Source organism: Astatotilapia calliptera, chromosome 6, assembly GCF_900246225.1.
Source record: "Astatotilapia calliptera chromosome 6, fAstCal1.2, whole genome shotgun sequence".
Taxonomy (NCBI): Eukaryota; Metazoa; Chordata; class Actinopteri; order Cichliformes; family Cichlidae; genus Astatotilapia; species Astatotilapia calliptera.
The window spans coordinates 27,158,646-27,183,486 of record NC_039307.1 but is presented as its reverse complement, the minus strand read 5'-3'; the positions used below and the strand labels follow the sequence as shown (position 1 = coordinate 27,183,486).

Genomic DNA, 24,841 nt, shown 5'->3' with positions numbered 1-24,841 from the left:
ACTATTCTTGAGGGACAGTCCAGTAAATTAGAAAAAGTTCAAATTAATGTCAGGCCGCGTAAGAAACAGTCTCAGTTTCTCATGTGGCCTTCTTTGGGAAGATTGTCCACCCCTGCTGTAGACAATCTCTTAAGAAGAAAAACAAAGCTTTGGTGTCCAGAGAAGTCATAAACTAGTCACAAAAAAGTAAGCACTTGATGTTTAATGCTATCTTATATACAGACGCCTGAACACACGTTTCTATGAAGAAGGGAGAATGGATCTTGAAGACTCTGAAATAGTTCGACCTGCTGATGTAACATGAACTCTTTTTCAAAATAATTTTTTCACTTTTTTGCTAACAAACAACTTTTTTTGTCTTCATAGAAAGCTGCATAGGAAGACTTTACTTAAAAGCACTGTCCTTTATTTAAACACATCATACAATTATTTATTGCATCATCGGCTAAGAATCTCTCAAGCTCAGCATTTAAAACTTTTTAAAAATGAAATAAGTAAATTTTAAAAAGCATCAGAAAAGGACCTGACAGAGACCACGTACTTGAGACACTACTCTGTCTTTGTCAACACATAAATATGATTGGAAAATAATCATGTATTTGCAAACAATATGTAGATGATGAATGCGGTAAAAGGTGTAATTCAGGATGGACGCTCTGCAGCTTTTTCATTCATTCAGTCCATCTCTTCTATCTCGATGTCTGTCTCCTGCATGAACTGACTGACCAAGGAGAGTGAATCTTCTTCTAGTGTGAATGATTGACATAACTAATGTAACCCTCTATTCTCTTTTGCAGACATGTATTGCTGAGCTTTGAAGTGTCTGAATTAAATTCATGATGTACAAACATAGGATTACACATTAACACTTTATTTACACGACTATTTAAAAGAAAAATATATATATTTTCATACTGACTTTAGGATCTGTGCTGCACACTGCAGCACTCATTCAAAGTATGAGATTTGGCATGTTTACTTTTAAGCTTGACTTTTACTCTGAAAAATCAAATATAACAATGTATAAATCCATATGCATCAAAGCCAGATTTATACTAATACATTAGTCATTTCAAACAGCTGCATGATCATCAAGGTAAGGACGAATTTGCCTGGGCTTTGTATGTGAGTTAGGCGCCACTTTAGTCCCAACTTGTTAATTTATGTAGTTATGACTCCATAATTTTGGCTGTAATTAACCTAAAACTCAGTTACAGCTTCAAAGGAACAGGGCCCTGGCACTGTTTTGTTTTGACGGTTGGCGCTTGTCCATCATTAGTGATGAAAATGCAAAAAAACAATATTCTTCAGTACAGCAGGTCCACAGCAGAGACAGTCGGTTCTTCAGGTTTTTTGATCTCCGGTTTGGGCAGCTTGATACGACTCATCGCGACCACTCCACAGACAGCAAAGTGAGTTGCAATGCTGCCTACGCCGAGCCAGAAAGACCAGTCCAGACTGTCATCCAAGACAACGAGGACGAAGAGGTGCTCCCTAAAGTTTGCCACTCGCTCGGTCAGACTGTGGTGTCTGACAGCTGCCAGGAAGCACAGAACACCCAGGGCACCAAACAGAGCTGCAGACAGAGGAGCAGGCAAGTCAGGGAAAGGACAAGAAACAAAATGATGCATCATCTGAGACATACCAACCCGGACATACCAGCGATGAAGTTCCACAGATAGAGTCCCTTGTGCCCTTTGATGCTCTGGTATGGAACCTTGCGTGCGTTGTAAATGCAGAAAGACAGACTGACCAGCGCGAAACCCACAGCCACCAGCAGGAACAGGATCACCATCATGTGGAGGCCCCCGTTCAGTGTCCGCACAAGCTTTGGGAAAACTGGAGAGAGCAGAAAGAATCAAATACTGCATCTTGTCAGCTCTGTTGGACTGTATAAAAAGTAGAGCTGTAACCCTCTACATTATTATGTAAATTTGTGGATAGCAAACAAACTTAGATAATTTTAGTATTTTGTTTGCTACCCAAACCCTAAAATTTTGGTATATTCATTAAAATAAGGCCACACGCTGATTTTTGTGAGTGTAAAAGTGGTTTGAGTTCACAGAATCAGCTTCTTTGTAAGGCCTATGATCATATCTTAGTAAATGTTTTATACTCATGTCACAACTAAAAGAACAAAGTTTGAGTTCAGGGTGAACCCCCCTGTAAAAATAAACAAAAGTGATGCTCACGTGTTGTTCTACTCTAATGAGACAGCATCGGTGTAGTTTTAAAAGTCTGAAATCGTCTTACTGTAAATTTTGGACCGCCTGTTCCCGAGCCCGCACCTCTTGGTCTTTCCTCCCTGGAACAATCCGTAATAAATGCTCCCGATGAACTGGTCCAGCTCGGGATTTGACGCATTCACTATCTCCACCCCGGTTTTACAGAGGATCCGCCCGGTAACCCACCGCTCCGTGGATAAAGCCACCACCAAGAGGACCACCGAGCCGATACAGAGCGCCGAGGCCACCGAGAATGTTATCCGCTTCCACAGAGAAGGCATCTTACGAGCCCATGGTGCCCCGAGGCAGGAACCGCAGTGCGCGCTCGGCGATCACCATAAGTTTATCCCACAATTTAAAAAGAAAGAAAGAAAAAGAAAAGAAAAAGCATCATAGTTGCTCCCACCGTTGTGTAGCATCAACGTGTCGCGTGTAGCTTTGACGTGTGAGTCACAAGGAAGGGGAAACTGAATCCATGGAGGTCAAAGTGATCCCTCGCCGGGAGAAACTCTATCCGTGCTGCGCGCTTGGTTTCTGCTCTCTCTCTGTCTCTCTCCCTATTTTCACTCTCCTCTTTATTCATGGGATTAATTAACCTTTGTTGCTCGGCTTTTGCATGCAGACATCTAAGCGGTGACCTATAATTCTGGTTACAGCTTTAAAAATCATGTACCAGTGCTTAATTATGACAGATGTGGTTCGTTATGTCCCAGAGCCTGAAGGTCAGCGTGGACTATTAGCTACCACCAGGGTTTATTGGTCCCCATCTTTGTGTTTCGACCTCTTACCTTCAAGGCATTGCTGAAATTAAGAAGACATAAAGACTTGATGACTTTGACCTTTGACTTCCAAATATTAAATTGTTTGTGGTCCAAGTGTATGCTTTTGGCAAATTTGAAGAAATTTCTTCAAGATGAGATGTGTTCAAAACCGAAGATTGTAGATCTACTGTTGATCTACTGGTTGCATCCAAGGTACGCAGAAGAGCATCTCTGAACACAAACCAGATGGTCTAGAGCAGCAGAAGACTGCACCAGGGGCTTTTCTGTCCGGAAAGTCACATGGGCTCACCAAAACTGCACAACAGGAGATTAGAAAAGGTTGCCTTGTTTCATGGGTTTTGATTTCTGCTGTGACATCAAGATGGCAGGGTCCGAAATGGGCATAAAAGACATGAAAGCATGAATTCATCCTGCCTTGTGTCACCTTCTTGCTAGTGGTGTAATGGTCCGCCAGAGTCCGCCTTCAAAGTAAAAGTTGTGTCTCTTGAGATGTGTTGGCTGCAGCGATATATAAGAAGAGCAGAACCACGCAAATCAGCAAATTCCTTAAATATTGAACACATTTGTGTGTGTGTTTCTGTTACTTTCACACAACTAATTGCCTAATTGCCTATAGGTGCAATTGGAAAAGGGTTATGATGATAGTGAATCTATTGCATACACGGTAATAAAAACTCAATCAGCTTTGTATGTTTTATTTTGTTCATTCACAGTCTTTCTCAGTTGAATAGGTTATAATGAAACGTAAGCTGATAGTTGTGTCATTTTATACAGTCTTTTTAATGTTTTTAGCTTCGTGGGATTATAAACTGAGAAAGGGGAAAAATAAATAATGTGCGGCAAATAATCTCAGGGCTTTGGCGACATCTGCCGGTGAGTTGAACAACCTGCAGTGCGTGATGACGTCTGACCGTCAGTTTCCCAGGCAGCAGAGGCCTGAAACTTTCGTTTGGCGAAGATGGCGGAGGCGCTGTCGACAGGTCTGGGTGAAGAGAAGGAGAAGGAGGACAGCGAGAGGGAGAAGAAGGCTGCCACAGCGGGGAAGAATAAGGAGAAAGACGGAGTCACGGAGACGCTGGGATTTAACGATAAAAATGGCGCTAGCAGGGGAAAGAAGAGCAACCTGTCAGGTGAGAGCTAGCTTCGTTTCCACAGGCGCTGACTCCCAGTTTGACAGCGCTAGCTAGCAGCTGAGATAATTATTGTTTACGGCGGCTGTAGGGTGTTTTTTGTAGAGTTTCTCGAGAAGGCATGTAAAATATCAACTGAGCTTCTGCAGCTTATCGGGGCTTGCTCCGAGTTTGCACATGTTGTGGGGATGTAGCTGCAGGCAGCCTCAGCAGCTGTTTGTGAGAAACTGAGCTGGAGTAAAGTAACGAGCAGGTGGCACAATTGTGTGATTGCATCCAAATTAAACCTAGCAGGAGGATTTCTGACTGTTAGTAAGACAGCAGTACTGCATGTGATCATGCAGAAAGTCCAGGTCAGCCAGTTGGCTTCTCGTGCGGTTTGGTTCTCTGCACAGGCGCACTCGGATGAGTCGGTGGACACCGTGTGAGCCATAGGTGCACAGACACCCGTGTTGACTTGAAAGATTGCTCAACGTAATGCTTACGGCAATCATTTTTGACCCAGTTGCAAGAAGAAGAAAAAAAGGCCATGTGTTTTCAGATGATTGGCAACATAAATTGTTGTGGTTTATTCTAGTAAGATTTGTTTATTAGAAAGCGTGTACATCCCTTCCATAAAGCTCAGCTGTTTCTAAATTTTATGCACTTTTCTTTCTCTGTGAATTCAGAAGGTGCACTCGCGGTCTTCTTATGTATATACTCAATATTGCTATTTTTAATGCAACTGGATAAAGATTTTTTTGACCATTCTTGGTTGCTAAACACCTACATATTTTGAACTCTGCTCCTTTTGTTCAGAAAATAAACTTTATCTATAAAGCTCCCCCCGAGCTGGAAAAAAATACAGTACTGTTTGAGCCCTTTTCATATTTGCTTCACATCAAACACTTTTTAATATTGGTCTTAGTTCACGAGAGTAAGTACAACATGCATTTTAAATTATGATTTCATTCAGTAAGGGAAAAACACTATTCAAACCTACGTGTCCTTGTGTGAAAAAATAATTCCCCTCTAAACCTGATGGCTGCGTCACCCTTGATAACACTGCAAGAACTGCAGTCAGGCGTTTGCGATAGCTGGCAAGTGCTCCAAGTGCTCTTGAGCTTCAGGGCACTGACTGCCAGACATTCTCCTCCAGGATGTTTTGGTAAAGAGCAGAATTCATGTTTCCTTTTACCCCAGCAAGTCTTCCAGGTCCTGAAGGAGCAAAGTAACCCCAGACCATCACACTACCACCACCATGTTTTATCCAGTCTCTTCTTTTTTTATTGTTGAATCATGAACTCTGACTTTAATTGAGCCAAGTGAGGCTTGCAGTTCTTCAGATATTGTTCAGGTTCTTTTGTGACTTCATAGATGAGCCGTCGATCAGCTCTCGGAGTAATATTGGTTGGCTGCCCACTCCTGGGAAGGTTCACCACTGGTCCAAGTTTTCTCCATTTGTGGATAATGGCTCTCACCATGCCTCTGTGGAGTCCCAAAGCTTTAGAAATGGCTTTGTATCCCTTTCCAGACTGCTAGATGTCAAAGACTTTGTTTCTCAGCTCTTCTTGAGTTCACGCATATAAAATATCGTTACCATAGGTTAAATTGCACTGATTTAGAAGTCAGATTAAATACCTAAATAAAAGCACTGGATGTTAATGAATGCTAATGATAGTCCATTTTAATACTAATGAAGAGGACTTCTTTTTTATTATTGGATTTATCCAAATAAAGGGAACAAAATATGCTATGAGTACTTGAAAAACCAGATGACTCTGAACAGAATACTGAGTATGCATTGTCATTATATAATGTAAAAAAGGAGCCTAATATTTAAAAAAAGAAAAGAAAAAAAGAACATAGTATAAGGTCTAAAGCCGCTTCAAACATGTAAGTGAAATAAAAAAAGTTGATATAAAACCAAGTGACCAGAACAGCTTTAACTTTCCAAACCTTAACACCTTTGGGATGAACTGGAGTTCCTACCAGGCCTGATCGAACCACGAGTGGCCAACCTCACTAATACTCTTGTGGCTAAATGGGAACAAATCCCTTCGTTCATGTTTCTAAGCTTCAGCAGAGGAGTTTAGACGGTTCCAGCAGCAGATTAGCTCGAGTAGTTTTGGTTTTAGTGTAGCCAGTTCTCATCTGATGGAATTTACCATTAAGTAAGGACTCCTCTATGTGTGCTGTGTTGATAGTGTTGTTTGTGATAGATTCAAAACACAGTAAAAATAATAATTTATTCCTGTCTGTATCTGTAGACCTGTCTCTGGTCAGATTCATAACTACTGAGCTCACCAGAGGTTACTTCCTAGAACACAACGAGGCCAAATACACCGAGCGCAGAGAGAGGGTCTACACATGCCTCCGCATCCCCAAAGAACTGGAGAAGGTGAACACACTGTACACCCCCACACTTAAAGAAAAAAAATGAAATGAAATAAACACAGTTGTAATAAATGTATTTCTCCCCTCTCTTCCTGTTTTCAGCTGATGACATTCGGCTTCTTCCTCTGTCTGGACGCCTTCCTCTATGTGTTTACGCTGTTGCCCCTCAGGGTGATTCTGGCCCTGTTGCGACTCTTCACAGTGCCATGTTGTGGTCTCAGGTAACGTATAAGCATAAGTATTAGAGTACATTTTATAAAACAGGTGCAAGGAATAAATATGTTCTGCAGTCCCACTTTAAAGGGGGCTCTGTCACCCTGGGCAAGGTCTTTGTCTGAGGCAGTGCAATGTTATTATTGACCTCCAGGGGGCAGCAGAGCTCTGAGGCAACAGCCAACTATGCTGTTCTGTTCTGGTGATTTTCTTGTGAACATTTTCCTTGTCTGTGACGTTTGTGTGTTATTTAGCGGCTCCCGCTTGCTTCAGCCAGCCCAGGTGTGCGACGTACTCAAAGGCTTTATTATGGTGCTGTGTTACTCAATGATGAGCTACGTGGATTACGCCATGATGTACCATCTCATCAGAGGACAGTCTGTCATCAAACTATACATCATCTACAACATGTTAGAGGTACACTGTGTAATCTTCCTCATTGGCCAGTTCAGTATCTAATGACACTGCACCACACATTGACTAGCTCTCCCCCGTCATCCTTCCCTTCCCTGTGTCGTCAGGTGGCGGACCGCCTGTTCTCATCATTTGGCCAAGACATACTGGACGCTCTGTACTGGACCGCCACAGAACCCAAGGAGAAGAAGAGAGCGCATATTGGCGTGATTCCTCACTTCCTCATGGCTGTTCTCTACGTCTGTATCCTCAAAAACATCACTGATATTAAAACGGTTAAAAGTTAGTCAGTTTAAAGTTGATTTGCAACATTAATCAGTTTTATCGTTCAGCAAAATGTTTTCCTGAAGTGTATTTAAAACAAATGAAATTAAAAGCTTAAATTCAGATTTTGAAACTGATAGAAAAAGGCCACATTAGAGGCAAAAGGAAAGACCTGGAAGAATAAATGCCCCCAGTGATCCCAAACAAGCGTTATTCATCACTCTGCTATTTAATCTTCCCAGTCTTCAACTTTTTTCATAAACCAAACAGTCAATCAAAGTTGAAGTAATCAGCAGCAGCAAATCTAACAGCTGTACTTCAGACTAGTAGGGAACATAAAGTCATTGCGTCAGTATTATTACAGTGCAGAAAATGTGTGTTTTTCCTCAATATGTATCCAGTTCTTCATGCCATCCTCATCATGGTTCAGGCCACAACTCTCAATGTAGCTTTCAACTCCCACAACAAGTCCTTGCTCACCATTATGATGTCAAACAACGTGAGTTTTATGCACAGACATATTACCCCGTTTAAAACATGCGGCATCTCCAGTTCAGTCCTGATGTTTTTATGTTGGGTTTTTCTTTTTTCTGCAGTTTGTTGAGATCAAAGGGAGTGTATTTAAGAAGTTTGAAAAGAACAACCTTTTCCAGATGTCAAACAGTGGTAAGTGGTGGTAAAACAGCTGGCTACGTTCCACAAAAATCAAAATTTTTGAATACTTTGTGCCTCCTCATCTCAGTATGATTATTTAATACAAGGTAAATATGTGGAATCGAGCTCAACTGCAGTGAGCACAAAGTAGGTTAATCCTGGATTGATTTGTTTGTTTCCCATAGACATAAAAGAGAGGTTCACCAACTACATCCTCCTGCTCATCGTCTGTCTGAGAAACATGGAGCAGTTTTCATGGAATGCCGGTAACCTAATACAAAGCTTTGCAAAGAGTACTGAAAGCTATACAGCTGCATACAGATGTGCTTTATCATAGTACCCCGATTAGGTTCATAATCGGGTCTTTTCACTCTTGCTAAGTAGCTCACTGTTTTCTTTTACTACTAATACTAGATTAAATAATTATACTGATTAGATTTCAATGTGTTTGTTGTCAGACCACTTGTGGGTGCTGTTTCCTGATGTAGTCATGGTGATAGCCTCAGAGGTTGCCGTGGATGTTGTCAAGCACGCCTTTATCACCAAATTCAATGACATCAGTGCTGATGTAAGTCCTTTCTCTGTACGTTTGACGGTTTATTAACTTGGTTAAAGTGCAGTTGAGTGTTTGGCAACTAGAGGAGAAACACATTAGTTAGAACTATTGAACTATTCTATCATGTTCACCCAACAGCAATTCAGTACAATGAGAAACACAGTTTAAATCAGATAAAATAAATCTGTTAGTTAGAATGAACATCTGACAGTCTTAGCAAGCTCCGATGTGGAAAAACTTGGAATAAATCACCATAAAATGGGAAATAAGCTTAAAAGATTATTAATACAATTAAAATTGTGGACAGTTGTCTATCAGCTTCAACACAGTTCAGATATTTGTGTGGAAAAGATTAGTGGGGAGTGTCACTATTCTAGGTATAAAAAACATTTTAATGGGATATTTTCTCATTTATGTCTTAGATCTATTACTTTCTACATTTGGATGTGCTTTTGCGCATATAAGCACATCTAAATATTGGTATAGTGTCACCATGTATCAGCTGAACTTAGAAATGGGCTGCAGTTTTATTTATATATTCTTGGCATCATTAAACATCTGCTGCAGTGTACAGAGAAAAACCAGTGCACTATGATAATTAAGTTTTAGAGCTTCTTTTTCCTCAGTTATGGGCATTTCTCTTCAAAGGACGTCAGGGATCTTTTGGAAAACGTGTCATACCTGTGAGGTTAGATTTAGTATATGGGGAGTACAGACACAGCCTCGCAGATGGCCAGTTTAACCTGACACAAGGTTTCTCCAGGCAGTAACTGGGGATATGAAGGGGTTGGACCTGTGACACCATGGTCAGTACAACCTGTATATTACTTAACATCAGAGAGAATCTGTGCTTTGACAATAGTTGCATCAGAAAAGAAAGCCAACTAAGCGGTCAACAAAACAAATTTGAGAGTAATGTGCAGAATTTCAGTTGTATATGCAGGAAAAATGCTTACAGTGAGTAATGTAATGATGCCACACTAACAGGCTAACACGCATAGCAGCAACTAAGTTTGATCTGCTCTATTTTAGATTTGATATATGGTCCTATGGCAAGAGCTTAGTTTAATGCACACTGATCCAAGTGAAAATGCTTCCACTGTTTTCAATTGAAGAAACAAACTTCACCATTCAAACAGTGTAACCCATTTTACAATGTTGTGATCTCACAGCAAAACTAACAGCAGTGATAGAAATTACTTTAAGGAACTGAAATGATGGTGCATATTTTTCTGTCATGTTTAGGGTTATATACATGTTAAATCTAGTTTTGTGTTTCAAAACATAATAGGTAAAATATTTAGTATTTACCATATGGACCTCAAATTAAGATGATCTAGAACAATAACAGGATTAGAGTTCTGGTCACTTGACCCATATAAAATATGTTATATTGTAGTATTTCATGATTTACAAATCTGTGTATTTTCACTTTGTTGGTCTCTTTAGCACTATTGTTATACTGTTAGAGAATCATCCACCTGCAAGAGAAACCGTCAGCAGGCCCATTTTTTCCTTATCAATTTCTCACTTCCTTCCCTCATGAGTCGCCTTTCTCTTTGATTTTCCTCCAACGAGTTGTAACTATGCTTATGTAACAGAAAGCAGCCCCACAGGAAGGGATTAACCCCTTTATCCCCAAACTGTCAAACCTAATCACACAAACCTCACTCACATTGTAAGTGTTCAAGTACCTGTGAGTCCATACTAATCCACGTTTAATCCGCACACACACATTTTTGCTTCTTTTCGGCTTCATGAATTTACCTTTACTGTGCTTTCACGTCGCATTCATGCACCACAGTAAAGAACAAGCAGGTAAACCAATTATGAGACTTGCAGTAAACAAGTTAACATTTGTTACGTCACCACGACAAGGCAGGCGCTCTACTCAGTAGCTTATTTGTTTTATATTTTGATGTTTCTCTTGTATCGGTTGACACGTTGTCTCTGTCTCAGGTATACGGGGAATACAGAGCCAGCCTCGCCTTTGACCTAGTCAGCAGTCGGCAGAAAAATGTGAGTGAAGCGGCTCAAATCACAGTAATTTAGGAAAATACAAATAAAAGGACAAGGTGCTGTTTGTGTTTTCTCTAATGAAAGACAACATTTTCTTCTGTATGACACTACATATCATCTTATTTCCTCTTTTTTTATTATATATACTAGTCCAAAAACAAAAGGCAGGTTAGCGTTTTGAATAGATTTCATAAACCCTCACTATAATACAAGGTATGGCCTGGACTGCATATTCAGTGCCTGAGTAAGTTGAGGGATGTCTCTCCATTCCTGAGTGCAGGCTGCAGCTGTGCACTGCTTACTTGTTGCGGCTGCCTCTCATGAATTTCAACACAGCATGTCCCCGGCATGCTCAGTAGGAGACCTTTTGGGACTAAATCCTGACTGGCGCCAGGACATGCTCCTGATCTACTGGCCACTGTGTGCCGGTAACAGCTGTAGGGTGGGTTGCTGCCGCAAGAATGGCACCGGTGCAGGTTGGGGCGCCTCATCTTGGTACCTCTGTCCGGTCACATTTCCACCACACTCAGAAGAGCTCAGACATGCGTGCCAGCATCCACCATTGCCAGTAGCCCTGCCTCATACACCTTGATTCAGTTGCAGCATGATACACTGATGACGGTGTTGTGCATATGTCCTTTTCTGTTATTGCTATTCACCTCTGATCATAACATCTGATAATTATTGATTCTGATCCATCAGTCGGTGAGTAACGTTTAAACAGTGAATGAGGAACGTGTTGAAAGCACATCCAGCAGTTTTTCCTGATTTTTAGCTTATGATTTCATTAAAAGAATGGACTGAGTTATCCATGAGTAAAACTGTGCTGCTTGTTGATGTTTTACATAACAATGTGTTAACTGTGTCTCCAGGCGTACACAGACTACAGTGACTCAGTATCCAGGAGAATGGGCTTCATCCCGCTTCCTTTAGCGCTGCTGGTCAGTCGTTCTTTCACAGGATGGCTTTTGATATTGAGATGTTTGCTCCCATGTTTGCTTGCTTATAAATGTGACGATGTTTTTTTCAGCTGATCAGAGTGGTGACCAGCTCAGTGAAGATCCAGGGGTCGCTCTCGTTTATGTGTGTGCTGCTGTTTTACTTGGGGTAATTGGCCAACATGTCTTCATCATTTTTGATTATTTTCTTGACACTGTTTGTTTTCATGTTCACGTGACTTTTGCCTGTCTGTGTGAGCAGGATGATCACTCTGAAGGTTCTCAACAGTATCGTTCTCCTGGGAACTTCCTGTGTGTTTGTCAAAGAGGCCAATATGGAGGAAAAGCTCTTTAACCCTCCGCCTTCTGTCGCCTCCAGCCGTGCAAACTCTAGAGCTCACCGGACAAAACATGTTCACGTTTCACCGCAGCAAGGTAGCTCAGTCACTCTGTCTCACTGTCTCTTTTCCTGAGTTTAACTGCTGCTAAAAACTCTTAACTTGCTTTATAACAGAATCCACAGCTGACAAAGGAGAAACTTCTCTGCCGTCAGACATCTGTCAGCCCACCAACACAGCAGAAAACGCTGCCCCCTCCTTCCCGAAGAGTGACTCAGACACATTCCTGACGACTCCTGACGAGGAGGACGATGACAAAATCATCAACGCTGACACGGGACTGGAAGGAGGCGGACTTGCACACCGACCACCAAAGAAAGACCTGCTGGAGATAGATCGCTTCACCATCTGTGGCAACCGAATAGACTGAAGGACCAGTGTAGCAATCCTGGCAACACTACAGGGTTCAGGGATCAGACATGGGTCATGGAGCATGCTCAGACCGTACTTACTTTTGTGCACCTGACCCCTCAAGTATTTATTTATTTATTGACTGACAAAACCAGCAAAGGCATAAAGCTGTTACTACAAGCATCCGAGGTGGCATCAGACGTTTCCAGCTGGTCCTGCGTGTGTCTGATGAGCCAAGCGGGCTCTGGCACTGGGTCAGAGGCCTGGCGGTGACGCACTCGCTGATGAAGACAGCATGTAAAACACGGGAGGAGCAGACTACAGAGAGAAATCTGCGTATGTCAAATCACGTGTGTTCAGAAGCACAATCAGTAAGAAGCTGTTTTTAGAAAGAACAAAAGTTTTTACTAGTTTTTTTTAATTATTCCAAAAAAAAACGGCTGATGATATTTGAAATGAAGTTTTTATGACAGGTTTCAAATCTTTTTTCTAAATTGAATCACAATCACATGGAAGGATTCAAATCATGAAGTTATTCTGCAGACAGAAGCTCTAACACACACACACAGAGGTTGATCTGAGGTGATGAGGTGAGTTGCAGTCCCAGCAGGTTAAATATGGCAGCAGTGACACTAAGAATGGCTTTGCTTGGCTGCATCAGCTTCAGTTGTAATGTTTGGTTTGGTAACTTAAGAGATATAAAAAGTTGGAAGGCTTAATGTCATTTGTGTTGGTATTACCTTAAAGCACTGAGATGATGGTGCAGATTTGTATTTATTTTGAGATGGCCTACCAGGCCTGACAGGTGTGACTTATTTATGTGCTTAATTTGTACCTTTTTCATTGAAGCATGTGGCCTACAGATAATAGTGGCGACACATCACAGCCATATAACATTTTCTTCTGTTTGCTTTTTGATGTTGGAAACTGATCTGACATGTTTTCTCATTCCTCGCTATCTGAGTGAGAGTGGATGTGAAAATCACATGAAATGCTTCATTGTATGCTGATTTCTTCATAATCCAGGCCAAAACTAGCTTGTCAATGAACAAAGTGCAGGTTTTCTGTGTTGAAGCTAGTTTATATCTTTTTATGCAAAACGATGGATTAAGATTTTTCTGGGGAAGGAAGTAAAGAGTTATTACAAGGATGGGTTCTGGCTGCGTGGAAAGAGAATTGCAACTTGGACTTGCTACATCTTTGACTCAAAGGTCTGAGCAGGAGGAACGCAGGACTAAAAACTGATCAGGCACAGTTCGGTCCTTAATTTGCTGGACAGTGACACAGTTTTTGTAGTTTGAGTGGATTTAAATCAAACAGTGAAGATGTGACTGAAGTGCAGACTTCAAACCTCAGTTCAAGGGGATTTACAAAAATGATCCATTAACCGTTTGGGAATTAGAGACATTTTTATGCAATACTTATACAAATTATAGACCCAACTGTTGAACAAGATTTTTTATCTTAACTGAGACTAGTGAGGGTCCATGAGGGGCACAGCCAGGGGCCAAGTCCAGTCTCACTACAGGATCATGGTCCGTACAGTGGAAAAAAATAGCTGTATACTGCTGGAAGGAGGAGTGTGAATGCAGCATTAGTGTGTGTGTGTGTCATATGTGAGGTATTTTTCAGCATGTGGATGGATCTCTACCTAAAAACGGACAGTGTATGAGTTTTTTTTTTCTTCTCTTCCATGTACAGCTCATTCGTGTAATGTATCTCCTTACGTGGTAGAAGGAGAATAAAACAAGACTGTTTTGTAAGTTTCTGGTGTGATTTTGTGTGTGCGCGCATGCTTTTCAGTGAAAGGAGTCGATGCCCTCCCTGTTAACCAGGCAAACACTGCAGCCCACTGTTCCCCTTGAATGGACATTTAGAGGGGGTGTATGTCATCACACACAGGGGTAGGGTGGGGGCTTTTTGCCAAAGGTCCAGCTCACATAAATGGTCTGGCTACACGACATCCCTGATTGTGTCGACATATTTCAGGTTTTTCCACATTTAACCCATCCGGTGCCACATAAAAGCTGCATGTGAGATGAGAGAGGACGAAAGAGAGCACTTACTCATGAAGCCATCAAAGCGGTTTTTAAAGGCTTAACCAGACTATACTGTTTCCGTTAAACTCAATGCTTTGTTTCCACACTTTCTTGCCAAGTCAAACCTTGCATCTTTTGCCAGATGTTCCCGTTGCTGAACTATCTAACAGACAACTGCTAAGTGTCCAGACTCACTTTTACTCACAGAGGCCCAAGGTGTAGCCAAGTCAAACAGTATTTAAAACAAGATTATTCTGAACTTCTGAATCATGCAAAGCTACTTTAGCAGGCTCAGACTAAATGTATCAAGCTTGAAACACGTTCATACACAAAAATATCTCCCCATGAACCAAACCCTTCAAAATGATGATTGTTGGATCAACTGCAGGGTCAAAAAGCTCAAAATTTATACCAGTTGCGTTATTGGCTCAGATGTTGGAAGCAGAATTTTAATTCCTGAGAGAAAAAGAACACAAACAAAGCCAAATAGTAAGACATTAGTATGAATAGCAGAGGCAAGATTTATGATTTTTTTTTTTTTAAACATTTTTGGTTTTTATTCACTCATTTTGTTATTTTTAGTTAACAAAAATCTCCACACCTCGTTATATTTTACTGTATTGACTCTGTCCTGGACAAACAAACAGCCTGCTTAAATCCACCTTTTGGTTTCCTGTTGTGAAGTCAGCGGGCGTGCTCAGCTGACCCTCTCTGAACCTCTGCTTGAACAGTACACCTGGGGATGAGAGAGAGAGAGAGAGGGTGACAGGTGGCTGGTCAGAGCGGTGTCGCGCGCCACAGATGCTCCCGACCAGCTTTCAAACGCGCGCGAGCGTGCTCGAGCCTTTTACGTGCACGCGAGATTAGGCTGCTCGCAGGACGAAGCCGGTGAGAATGTGTGAGCGCTCGTCTTCGGCCGCCGGAGCCCCGGGAAGATGTCGGTGATGACTCCGTACCGGGAAACCCGTAGCTAACGGCTGCTACTCCTGCGACCATTGGATGTTGTTTTTAAAACTTTTCCTTAGGACGGTTGTTTTTGCGGTGTGGGGATAAAAAAACACCACCCGGAGGGACAGGTGTCACCCCCCTTCTCCCTCCAGTTTTGTGTTTCCTTTCCCCCTCATACTTTTTTTTTTTTTTTTGGAAACCGAGTAGGACCTTGGGGAGCCATGCTGTGGACACGCTGGCTCGTGCTGCTGCTCTGCTGGGGGGCCACAGGCAGCGAAGAGCAGGCGGATGAGAGGGGCGCGGTACCGGCTGAGGTCCGGTCGGACTCCCGCAGAGAGCGCTCACCTCCGCCGGTGGAGCCGCTGGATTTTGGGTTTGTACCCGCGGCGGTTTACGACACCCACGCTTATTACGAGCCAGGGAGCATGGGGATCCTCTTCCATATGGTCCACGCGTTTCTCTACATCATTCAGCCGAACCCCTTTCCCAAAGGTGAGATTACCGACACCTCCCCACCCGTGTTTCCTATTCCCAGGACGTTGTCTTTACGGTGCACCACCGTGGCCTAGTTCAACTTCAACGTTAGTGCGGCTCGAACAGGTGCGACCAATCACATTTAATTAGGCTACCTGAGGAGAAAGTTCAGCAAGTATTTTTAGCACCCGGTTTATAATCTGTTATTTACAGCAGCAGAACTCGTTATGACCACAAACTTGACTCAACCTTACTTGTCATCCAGATGCTGCTGTACAGATGCTCAGTATACATATGTTTATGCATATCTGTCTATATATGAAATACAAGTCCACAGTCCATTTATGTAAGAAGTGCATTACTTGTCAGTGTAATCACAGTCACAATCACAGGACATGAGACAGAGAGATACTTTATTGTGTGCAATAAGTGTGCAATTGTGGTGGAAAAGTGTACAATTGAGAATGTGTGTATGCAGGGTTTCTCTTGGCTGAAAGCAGGCTTTCAGGGATGAAACTCTATTAGTCTGCATATGAATAAGCTAATTCGTTTGCATAACCTTACTTAATAGATGTCTATGGATTTTTCTCGTATTTTTATCCATTTGAAAATCAAAAAAAATGTTTTCTGATTGGGTAAATTCAACCACATTTAAAAAAAACTAATTATAAATAGATACAGCTATATTAAACATATTTTTACATGAAAGAAAAATATTGATATGCATTTCAATATTAAAGCAAGTAAGTAAAAAAGAAAAAAAGTGGACCATTGTTTTTCCATTTAAAGGTCTGGGTCCACACAAGCTATAATTAATGTGAGAATCTAAAAATATATATATCCTGATTAAACAAAGACATTTATTTTTAGACTTTGATTCTCCTCACTGCCCACGTTGATGCCATGATTTGTTTTAAGGCATTGAACGTCAGGCAGCTCACAAATCACTCACTTGGCTTAGAGGTCGGGGACCTGACTGGACTGTTGTACGTCATAAACCAAATGGCAAAGTCCAAATAAACAGTAATAACCTCAACAAGGCTGCTGTGGCGCGAGTTATTTGTGCTGTGCTGCTGTGTCTGTAACCCTAAACCCAGAGGTAAACCTGTGCCATGTCATCGTTATCTAATTTTAACACTGCTGCCCCCCCCCCCCCCCCCAAAGAAAAAAAAAAATTAAAATCCCTCAAACTCAAAGAGCACAAAGGGGGTGGTATGCTGTGATGATATGCGATTGTTGAGCAGCTTAAAGGGATCCGTAGCTGTCATGAATGATCTCCTGCAAGCCCATGCTCCAGGTGATTCATAGGTGATCACAGGATCAATAAAAACAATGTATGTTGCTCTGTTGTCTTTGTGATGAAGGCCAGTAAGTAATCCAGTGATCACATCCCATCAAAAACAGTTTGTTTATGTGTTGTATGTGCAACTATGGGTGGTCACGTTGGTTGATGACACACAGCAATTGGATTGAAGGTTTTAAGTTGCTGCCATTTCGGTGTCCAGGGTTAGGGCCGCTGGCTGGCTAATCAATTAGCAGATCTGCGATTAAGGGAAGCTTTCCCAGTCACCTGCATCACAGCATAATACCTTAATCCGCTGCACCATATGCTGCTATTCCATTCCAGTATGACTCACTATCACACACACAGGTAGCCCACCTGGATGCCACATCATCTCCCTGTACGTATATGTATAAATGCTTTACACGACCTGAGCCTGGTAGACAGTGGCAGGTGCATGTGTTCATTTGTGGTGAATGCAACACTGTCAAGCAAAACTGTTATGAACATTAAATCAGAAGAAGGTGCCATATATATGTTTTGTTCATTTGCTTCTAAAGCTTCCAATTTCAAGCTTACAGTAGGGGAAAAATTATTGAACACGTAAATATATTTCTAAAGGAAATTCTCACAAGATGTCTGTAACAACCCATCCAGCCCACACATGCAATGAAATCAAACCATAGATGTACATAAATTATGTGTAATAATGAGAAATGACAGAGAAAAGGACATGGAAAGTCATGACACCAGCTGAAATTTGTCAGTACTTACATAAATGATATTGATTGGCCACCTGGTTCAATCCTATCTGAAGTGCCATAAAAAGCTGTCTCATTACTAAGGTATCATACAAGAAATATGTCATTATGGGTAAAACTAATGAGCTCTCTCCGTGAGCACTGTTGGGGCCGTAATCAGGAAGTGAAAAGAACATAATTTCACTATGAAATTGCCATGACCAGCTACTCCCTGCAAGATTTGGGACAGAAGAGTGAAAACAAATATCAGAAGAGTTGTCTATGAGCCAAGGACCACTTGTGGAGAGCTACAAAAAGACCTGGAATCAGCAGTAGGGCTGCTCGATTATGGCAAAAATGATAATCACGATTATTTTCACTGAAATTGAGATCACGATTATTTGACGATATTTATTTAACCCTTTAAGACCTACTATAGAACCAAGTCCACCAGAGCTTATATTATTTTTATTTATTTTTTTTTACATGCTGTAGTGCCATTTGTGGGAGCATTTCAAGTTGCTATACATCAATACAACTGTTATAGCCCATATTTTAATAATATGTATGCATTAAGTGCATAGTAATTACATAAAATTCAAAAAAGTGCAATAAACTACAAAAAAATTTGAAAATCGCTTTTGTTTTGTTTACATATATTTCTACTTGGAGAAGTTTAAGAGGTTTATCCCTCAAAACTTTAAATACAATAAAGTTGCAAAAAATAGTTTCCCACCACAGGAAATTTATTTTGAGTGTCTTCATAGTTTTATTTTGGAGATACAGCAATTTTTATATACTGCAGGAAAAACAAAAAACAATCCTATGATGCAAATTTGCAAAGAAAACAGCATGTGCATCATTTCACTGTGGGAAGTGTTACGAACAGCTGATAGGAACGGCAAAGCGTGTTTCTGGAATATTATGTTTTTGTTCATGCAAGCGCTTTTTATGCAATTTTTGCAAAGCTATATGTGGAACGAAACCGTGACCGAGGACAAGCTGATGGCATCAGATGTAAGTACAACTCCTCCGGTTTCATGTGCAAAACAAATTATTGCGCTAGCTTACACGGTTCAGGTTCTACAGGGATTTAACAATAGTTACGCAAAACGGAGCGTGCTGCTCTGACCGGCTTTAAAGGGTTAACAATGACTTTAAAAAAATAATATAAAATAGTGTGCAACACCACTGAAGTTTTTTTTTTTTTAACTCTTTTCAACCAACGGCAGTCACTCTCCAAATAACTTCTGCTTAGCTTTCCGAGCTTCCCTCGGGTCCTCTTAATCAGCGGTCTCCACCCTTTTTTGCGCCACGGACCGGTTTATGCCCGACAATATTTTCACGGACCGGCCTTCAAGGTGTCGCGGATAAATGAGGGAGGGGCTAATAATCGGCTCGGTCATTTTTAATGATCGTTGAAAGCCCAGATCGTAATCGTGATTAAAATTCGATTAATTGAGCAGCCCTAATCAGCAGGTACAATTGTTTCAAGGAAAGCAATAAGTAATGCACTTGACTGTATGCACACTCACCTTGCAATACTCCATTCGCAAAGAAAAGGCATGCTGAAGCATGTATGCAGAACAACATTTAGACAAGCCTGTAAAATACTGGGAGAATATAGTCTGGTCAGATTAGACTACGATTGATATCACTGGAGGCCATAATACACAATGTTCAGAGGTCAAAAGGCAGTGCATATCACCCCAGAAACACCATACCAACAGTGACGTTTGGAGGTGGGAGTATCACAGTGTATGGCCGTTTTCCAGCCTATGGCACTAGCACACTTCGTCTAATTGAAAGAAGGATGAATGGAAAAATGTGATGAGACATTCTTGATAAAAATCTTCTTCCGTCTACCAGGAAATGACATTTCAGGACATTTGAAAGACATTTCAGGAAGCAATGATCACAAACACAGCCATGAAACTCTCAGCTGGTTTCAGAGGAAGAAAACAAAGCTACTAGAATGACCCAGCCAATCTACAGAAACAACTCAGAGTTCATAGAATGGGTCCACGAAACCTCCAGGATTTGAGGACTGGCTGTAGGGAAGAACTGGCTAGAATCACACCCGAGCAGTGCATGCGGCTAGTTTCTCCATACATCGTGAAGCTGTGATCACCAACAAAAGGTTTAGTACGAAGTATTAAATACATTTCATTAAACACTTTTTCCTGTGTCGTTTCTCATTATTACATGTCACTTAATTTATAGACATCTATAGCTTGATTTCCTTGCATGTGTGGATTGGATGGGTTGTTACCGACATTAAGTGATCATTTCATGTCAATATCACCTTTAGAAATACATTTACTTAGAAATTTACCGATGTGTTCAATAATTTTACCCACTGTAAATGCTTTACACATCCTGATCCTCTGAGGTAGTGACCAGTGCATGTGTTTGTTTCAGGTTGCAAAGCTGCCACAATCCCTAAATCAAGAGAAGGTTCAATAAAATACATATTTTTAAGCCTCCACGAAATATTTTCTCATAAGAAACGATAATTAACGAATATTCCTTTATCCTTAAAAAAAACATATTAACTGACGTCATGATATGCAGATAACCTTGATATTTAAACCTAAAAATGTGAAAAAATTATAATATGGTTATATTAATTGTAATATTATAAATAAATAATCCAGTAGTGTTGCTTGAATTCCAGAATCCCTTCCATCTTCCTTCACTGAAATTTGAATGATATTAGTTTTTACAAATCAAAAGAGAGACAAAACATAAAAGAACTTTAAGATACATTGATTTTTCTTTTTTTTTTTTACATTTCTATGGACTTGAGAGATACTGATAGCTTTACTCCCATGTGGGTTAGTTGAGGGTAGTCTAATTTTTGGTATTAGCGATCCCTACATTCAGATAAATTGCTTTTAACATAAGTTATGAACCAGGCTAATTTCATTAGCCTTTTGTATAATTTTTTTTCATGTACTAATAGAAGGAAGTAACAAAAATAATGTGCCGAGAGGCTGAAAAAGTTTGTCTTAAACAAAATAAAGTCCTAATAAACATAAAAATTTATGTTCATCTGAGAAACGTGTTTTTCACATACTTGGATGTGTCATGACGTTACAGTTGAAGTAATACAGTTGTGTAGTGTTTTGTGGTCTTTCCACATGCAAACACCTTTTATGTTTGCACAGCTACAGTTAAAGACTGTAGCACATCTGCTGTTTGGTCAAAAGAAACACCACATGTGATTGAGTTTAAAGCTATTTGAAAAAATGAATTATTAGTAGTAGTATCTGTAAAGCTTATACATTTAATTTTTTAAAATAAAATACTGGCAAGTATTTCCCTGTATTTTTCCAAAGTGAGAATTGCCAGGAAAGCAAGGGGTGGGAATCAGTCTGGTTATGAATGCATCTTGATACAGCAATGGGACTGAAAAATCTGAATTCAAAGAGTAAGAGGTGTGGTAAACATTGTATAACTAACTGTATAACAACTAAAAAGAAAAAAAAAACTCTTAAAATGCCAAAAGTATTTTTCAACTGTGTGGGGTAATCAGTCTGTTCACTGAGTGAGACAGCTGAATTAATTTGATTTATTGGCAATCTGATTCACTGATTCACTTCCTCCTGCTGCCTGCTTGTTCTTCGCCTCCGTTCAGAGCAGTTGACAAGTTTACATTGTTCCATGGAGTCCTGCACTAAACTCTATGTGTCCATGTTTTCTGTTGTGCTGCAGTGCATGCTTATGTGCTCAGCTTAGATGCGGTCATCGTTAGTTGTTGCAGAGGTGGCAGGTTTGTGTTCGGCTGCAGTGTTAAAGATGAGATTTGTCAGGTCTGTCAGAACATTGAAAATTAATCAGTAAAGAGTTAATCAGTGTAATGTGGCACAGTTATCAGACTGTGTCCAAATCCCCATAAATCCCCTCACTTTGTAAATTTCATTTATTTTTGGCGATTCCAGCAGAACTGTTTGCATATGAGTGTTAGCAGAGAATAAAACATGTGTGCTTAGGTTCAGCGGGGTATCAGCATTTCCTGACACTGGGTTTCCTCTGGGACTCACTCATCCCTTTTTCCACTAACAGTGAAGAAGCATTTTGGGCTCTTTCACTGAGTGTGGAGGCAGCGTCTTATCCCTCTGATACACACAGGCTGGATTAGAGGATTAGCATCCACAGGCTAATGCTAACACTGTCCTGCTACCACTGCTGCAGATGGCATTGTCACACACACACTCACAACTTTGGGTAAATACATGCACAGGCGTGTGCACACACAAATACCGAAAGTGGGTCATAGTCCTGGTGTTTGTCTGCTTGCCTTAATTACTGTGATTGGTTGTGGGAATGTTTACCAAGCGTCTTAAATTAGATCACTCTGAAGAGGAACTCGCACATTTTGGAGAATGAAATTATTTAAAATCCTGCATTTTAGCATCTGAGACTGTAGACACATTTTCTGCAGTTTCTGTACGCCTCTTATGTATATTAACAAAAATAATTATTTCCAAGCACCGTGTTTGTGAATATTAGCTGATGTTCTTATCTTTGAATGTTTGGGCAGCTGGGTATCGACAGCTATTTAAATAAATTAGCTTTTTTTTTAAACTTTTCTTTTAAGGCCATCCATTTTCTTGACTTCTCATCTAATTCTGTAACACAAGAAGCAACCTTTAGAACAAGCCTTTTGAAGGGCTGGCATACACACAGAGACTGACAACCATTAATGTGATGATTCACACCTATGGCCAGTTTATAATCACCAATGCAAGTCTTTGATCTGTGGGAGGAAACCAGCTTTTATTCATAATTTCACTTGATAATTGAGTTCATCAAGGAAATGTTGAGTAATACATTTTAAATTCAAATTCTTTGTCTTCATTTCTCATCTCTTCAAATGTGAATCTGAAACAGGTCTGAGTGTGTTGTACAAAAGCATAAAAAGACATGGCACATAATCCTCTTAGTAGTTTTGCTGTAGCAAACAGTTGGCTCTGACTTCCTTTAGTGTCTCATGCTGACATGAAGTACAGCGCTTAATGGATTGTGTAACACTCATCATTTATTGAAAGTAACAAAAGTTCTCTGTTTTTGGAAGATCTTATATCACGATAGCAACACCTTTTCCATTGCAACCCAGGCACCGATGCACTTATATGCAGTAAATGAGCGCTTTTGAATTTCAGGGACTCAAAAGGAAAAGAAATTGAATCAAGTCAGCGTCTGTCTATATGTTAGCTCTTGGTAGCTGCTAATATTGGAAGCAGCTGTTCCTAAAGTGGGGGTTGGTCAGGATGAAGGAGTTGGATAATAAATCTTGGGGGAAAAGACAAGAAAACATGGTTGGGACTGATTACATTTCTTATTGCAGATTTCCACTATAGTCGTCTTATTCACCAAGCAAAAGTATATAATACTAACAAGCGCTTGACGAGCTTGGATTGCTTTAGATGGCTAAATTTAAAAACCCTCTGATCAAAAATAAAAAACTTTCATACATAATGGTGAACGTGAGTCTATTATTTTGTTAACTGCAACACAAAGGCAAACAGTTATGAATAGAAACTGACTAATATAGTCGTTAAGTGTATGATTCATGCATGCAAATGTCTCCTAAAAGCATCAGAGGTGGTGGTTGGGTTGCATAAGATTTTGCCCACATCTTCCAGTAATCTCTCAGAGCAGGTCAGTGTAGAGGATTGTGTTTACCTACATTTACAGATTACAGTAAGATGGTTGTAAATTCTGATTTGTAGATCAGATTAGCTAACTAGAGGGTTTATTTTTAGATTTTTATTTTTATTATAATTTATTTCTGATCTTACCTGTGTCTTTCTTGCAGTTCTGATGCACAACTGCCTTTATAGTGTAAGAAAAACACTCAGGCCAGGCTGGGATTTATTGAAATGTCTTTAATTAAAAACAAAATATTCACTAACTACACTAAAACCAATCAAAAGCTTCTCTCACAAGACACTAAAAGCAAGAAAATGGTAATTTTTCTATTTATATTTGCTCATTTAAAAAAAAAAAAAAAAGAGTTGTTTTCCTCGGGGACTACTGAGGTTGTATGAGATCATGTTGGGCAGTGGTCTGTTCATCCTTTTAGGTATAAGTCTGATGCTTGTTTATCCCTTCTCTTCCTTTCATTTCCCGTAGGTAGCTCCTATACTGGGTCACTGAACTAAGCTGTGTAAGCTTAACTGCCCTCAGTGGCTAATGCTAACTAAGTAGCTGAGCAACAGCAGGTGGCACTGACCCTACTGTGAGGTGCTCATATGCTGCATCTGCAGAGTTAACCAGTAAAGATGTCTTCACACTTTGTGACAGGCCGGTCAGTGTTAGCAGCATTTTCACAGAGATTAGAGAAACAGAAATGCGAGTCCCCTCCCACCACGAGCAGAAACACAGTATTGGGTACTGAGAGGATTATCTGTGTGGTTACAAAAGAAAAGCACACATCACTGTTACTTTTGTTTGACTGAGCAGAAATGTTCAGGAAGTCTGAAAATGCAAGAAGAAAAAGACAGTTTGTTGCCAGTCAACAAAAATAAATGCATAAAAAATTAATTTAAACACAAAAAAACAAAATGTTCTGTTCAGTCATCTGGAAGATCTGTTCCTTTGTTTTGATAGTACGCAATACAAGATCTAGGATAAGGTAGCTAATTGATTTGTTGATTCATAATTAACTCTGTCAAAAATTTCTAGCACGAAATGTAAAACATTCTCTGATTTGGATGGATTTGCTGCTTTTGTGTGTGTGTGTGTAATTCTCCATGTAATTTAAAGAAACCACCTCAGACTCACAAAAGTAATTTTCTGACATGTGATCAATTAAATCTGCTATGAAAACAGACATTACTGCACACTTTCCACGGGAAAGAAAGAGAAATTAAATGTTTGGTAAGCTCGGTACAAACAGAAGATTAAAAACCATGTAGACACTGTGAAGTGCACTTTATCACCTCACCTGATGATCAGCAGGTGTGCAAGCAGAAGCTTGAACCAGAATCTGTGTGTGTGTGTGTGTGTGTGTGTGTGTGTGTGTGTGTG

General features: G+C 40.4%; 3 protein-coding genes across 12 annotated transcripts in view; 2 read left to right on the top strand and 1 right to left on the bottom strand.

The window, feature by feature from the left end:
• Window positions 1-1,307: 1,307 nt before the first annotated feature.
• On the bottom strand, window positions 1,308-2,506 carry clrn2 (clarin 2). Its single transcript, XM_026169370.1, has 3 exons — window positions 2,254-2,506; window positions 1,660-1,839; window positions 1,308-1,576 (listed from the first exon to the last, which is right to left on the bottom strand). Exons 1-3 carry the CDS (start codon window positions 2,504-2,506, stop codon window positions 1,308-1,310), a joined length of 702 nt encoding a protein of 233 aa, XP_026025155.1.
• A 1,397-nt stretch (window positions 2,507-3,903) lies between these two features.
• On the top strand, window positions 3,904-14,083 carry tapt1b (transmembrane anterior posterior transformation 1b). Its single transcript, XM_026171427.1, has 14 exons — window positions 3,904-4,137; window positions 6,387-6,517; window positions 6,616-6,734; window positions 6,981-7,143; window positions 7,248-7,383; window positions 7,806-7,903; window positions 8,001-8,070; window positions 8,244-8,324; window positions 8,517-8,626; window positions 10,574-10,633; window positions 11,506-11,574; window positions 11,664-11,740; window positions 11,834-12,006; window positions 12,086-14,083. The coding sequence occupies exons 1-14, from the start codon at window positions 3,966-3,968 to the stop codon at window positions 12,337-12,339; spliced, it is 1,713 nt and encodes a 570-aa protein (XP_026027212.1). The 5' UTR covers window positions 3,904-3,965; the 3' UTR covers window positions 12,340-14,083.
• Window positions 14,084-15,228: 1,145 nt separating this feature from the next.
• prom1b (prominin 1 b) overlaps window positions 15,229-24,841 on the top strand; it is a 28,351-nt gene continuing 18,738 nt past the window's right edge. For 7 of the 10 annotated variants that reach the window (XM_026171420.1, XM_026171423.1, XM_026171419.1 and 4 more), the window contains exon 1: window positions 15,230-15,799. In XM_026171420.1, the coding sequence (XP_026027205.1) occupies window positions 15,529-15,799 (271 nt within the window). In that variant the 5' untranslated portion in view covers window positions 15,230-15,528. Of the gene's footprint in view, window positions 15,800-24,841 lie in introns of all 10 variants that reach the window. The other 3 variants (XM_026171417.1, XM_026171416.1, XM_026171426.1) reach the window with 2 other exon arrangements.

What these genes read in the sequence shown, in the direction of transcription:
- clrn2 (XM_026169370.1), bottom strand. Translation starts at nt 2,506, where the DNA reads ATGCCTTCTCTGTGGAAGCGGATAACATTCTCGGTGGCCTCGGCGCTC. An exon ending in CAGGCGGTCCAAAATTTACA is followed by an intron (nt 1,840 to 2,253) that starts GTAAGACGATTT and finishes TGCTCTCTCCAG; the next exon opens with TTTTCCCAAAGCTTGTGCGG. An exon ending in TCTGTGGAACTTCATCGCTG is followed by an intron (nt 1,577 to 1,659) that starts GTATGTCCGGGT and finishes CTCTGTCTGCAG; the next exon opens with CTCTGTTTGGTGCCCTGGGT.
- tapt1b (XM_026171427.1), top strand. Translation starts at nt 3,966, where the DNA reads ATGGCGGAGGCGCTGTCGACAGGTCTGGGTGAAGAGAAGGAGAAGGAG. An exon ending in CGCTTCCTTTAGCGCTGCTG is followed by an intron (nt 11,575 to 11,663) that starts GTCAGTCGTTCT and finishes TGTTTTTTTCAG; the next exon opens with CTGATCAGAGTGGTGACCAG. An exon ending in GTGCTGCTGTTTTACTTGGG is followed by an intron (nt 11,741 to 11,833) that starts GTAATTGGCCAA and finishes CTGTGTGAGCAG; the next exon opens with GATGATCACTCTGAAGGTTC.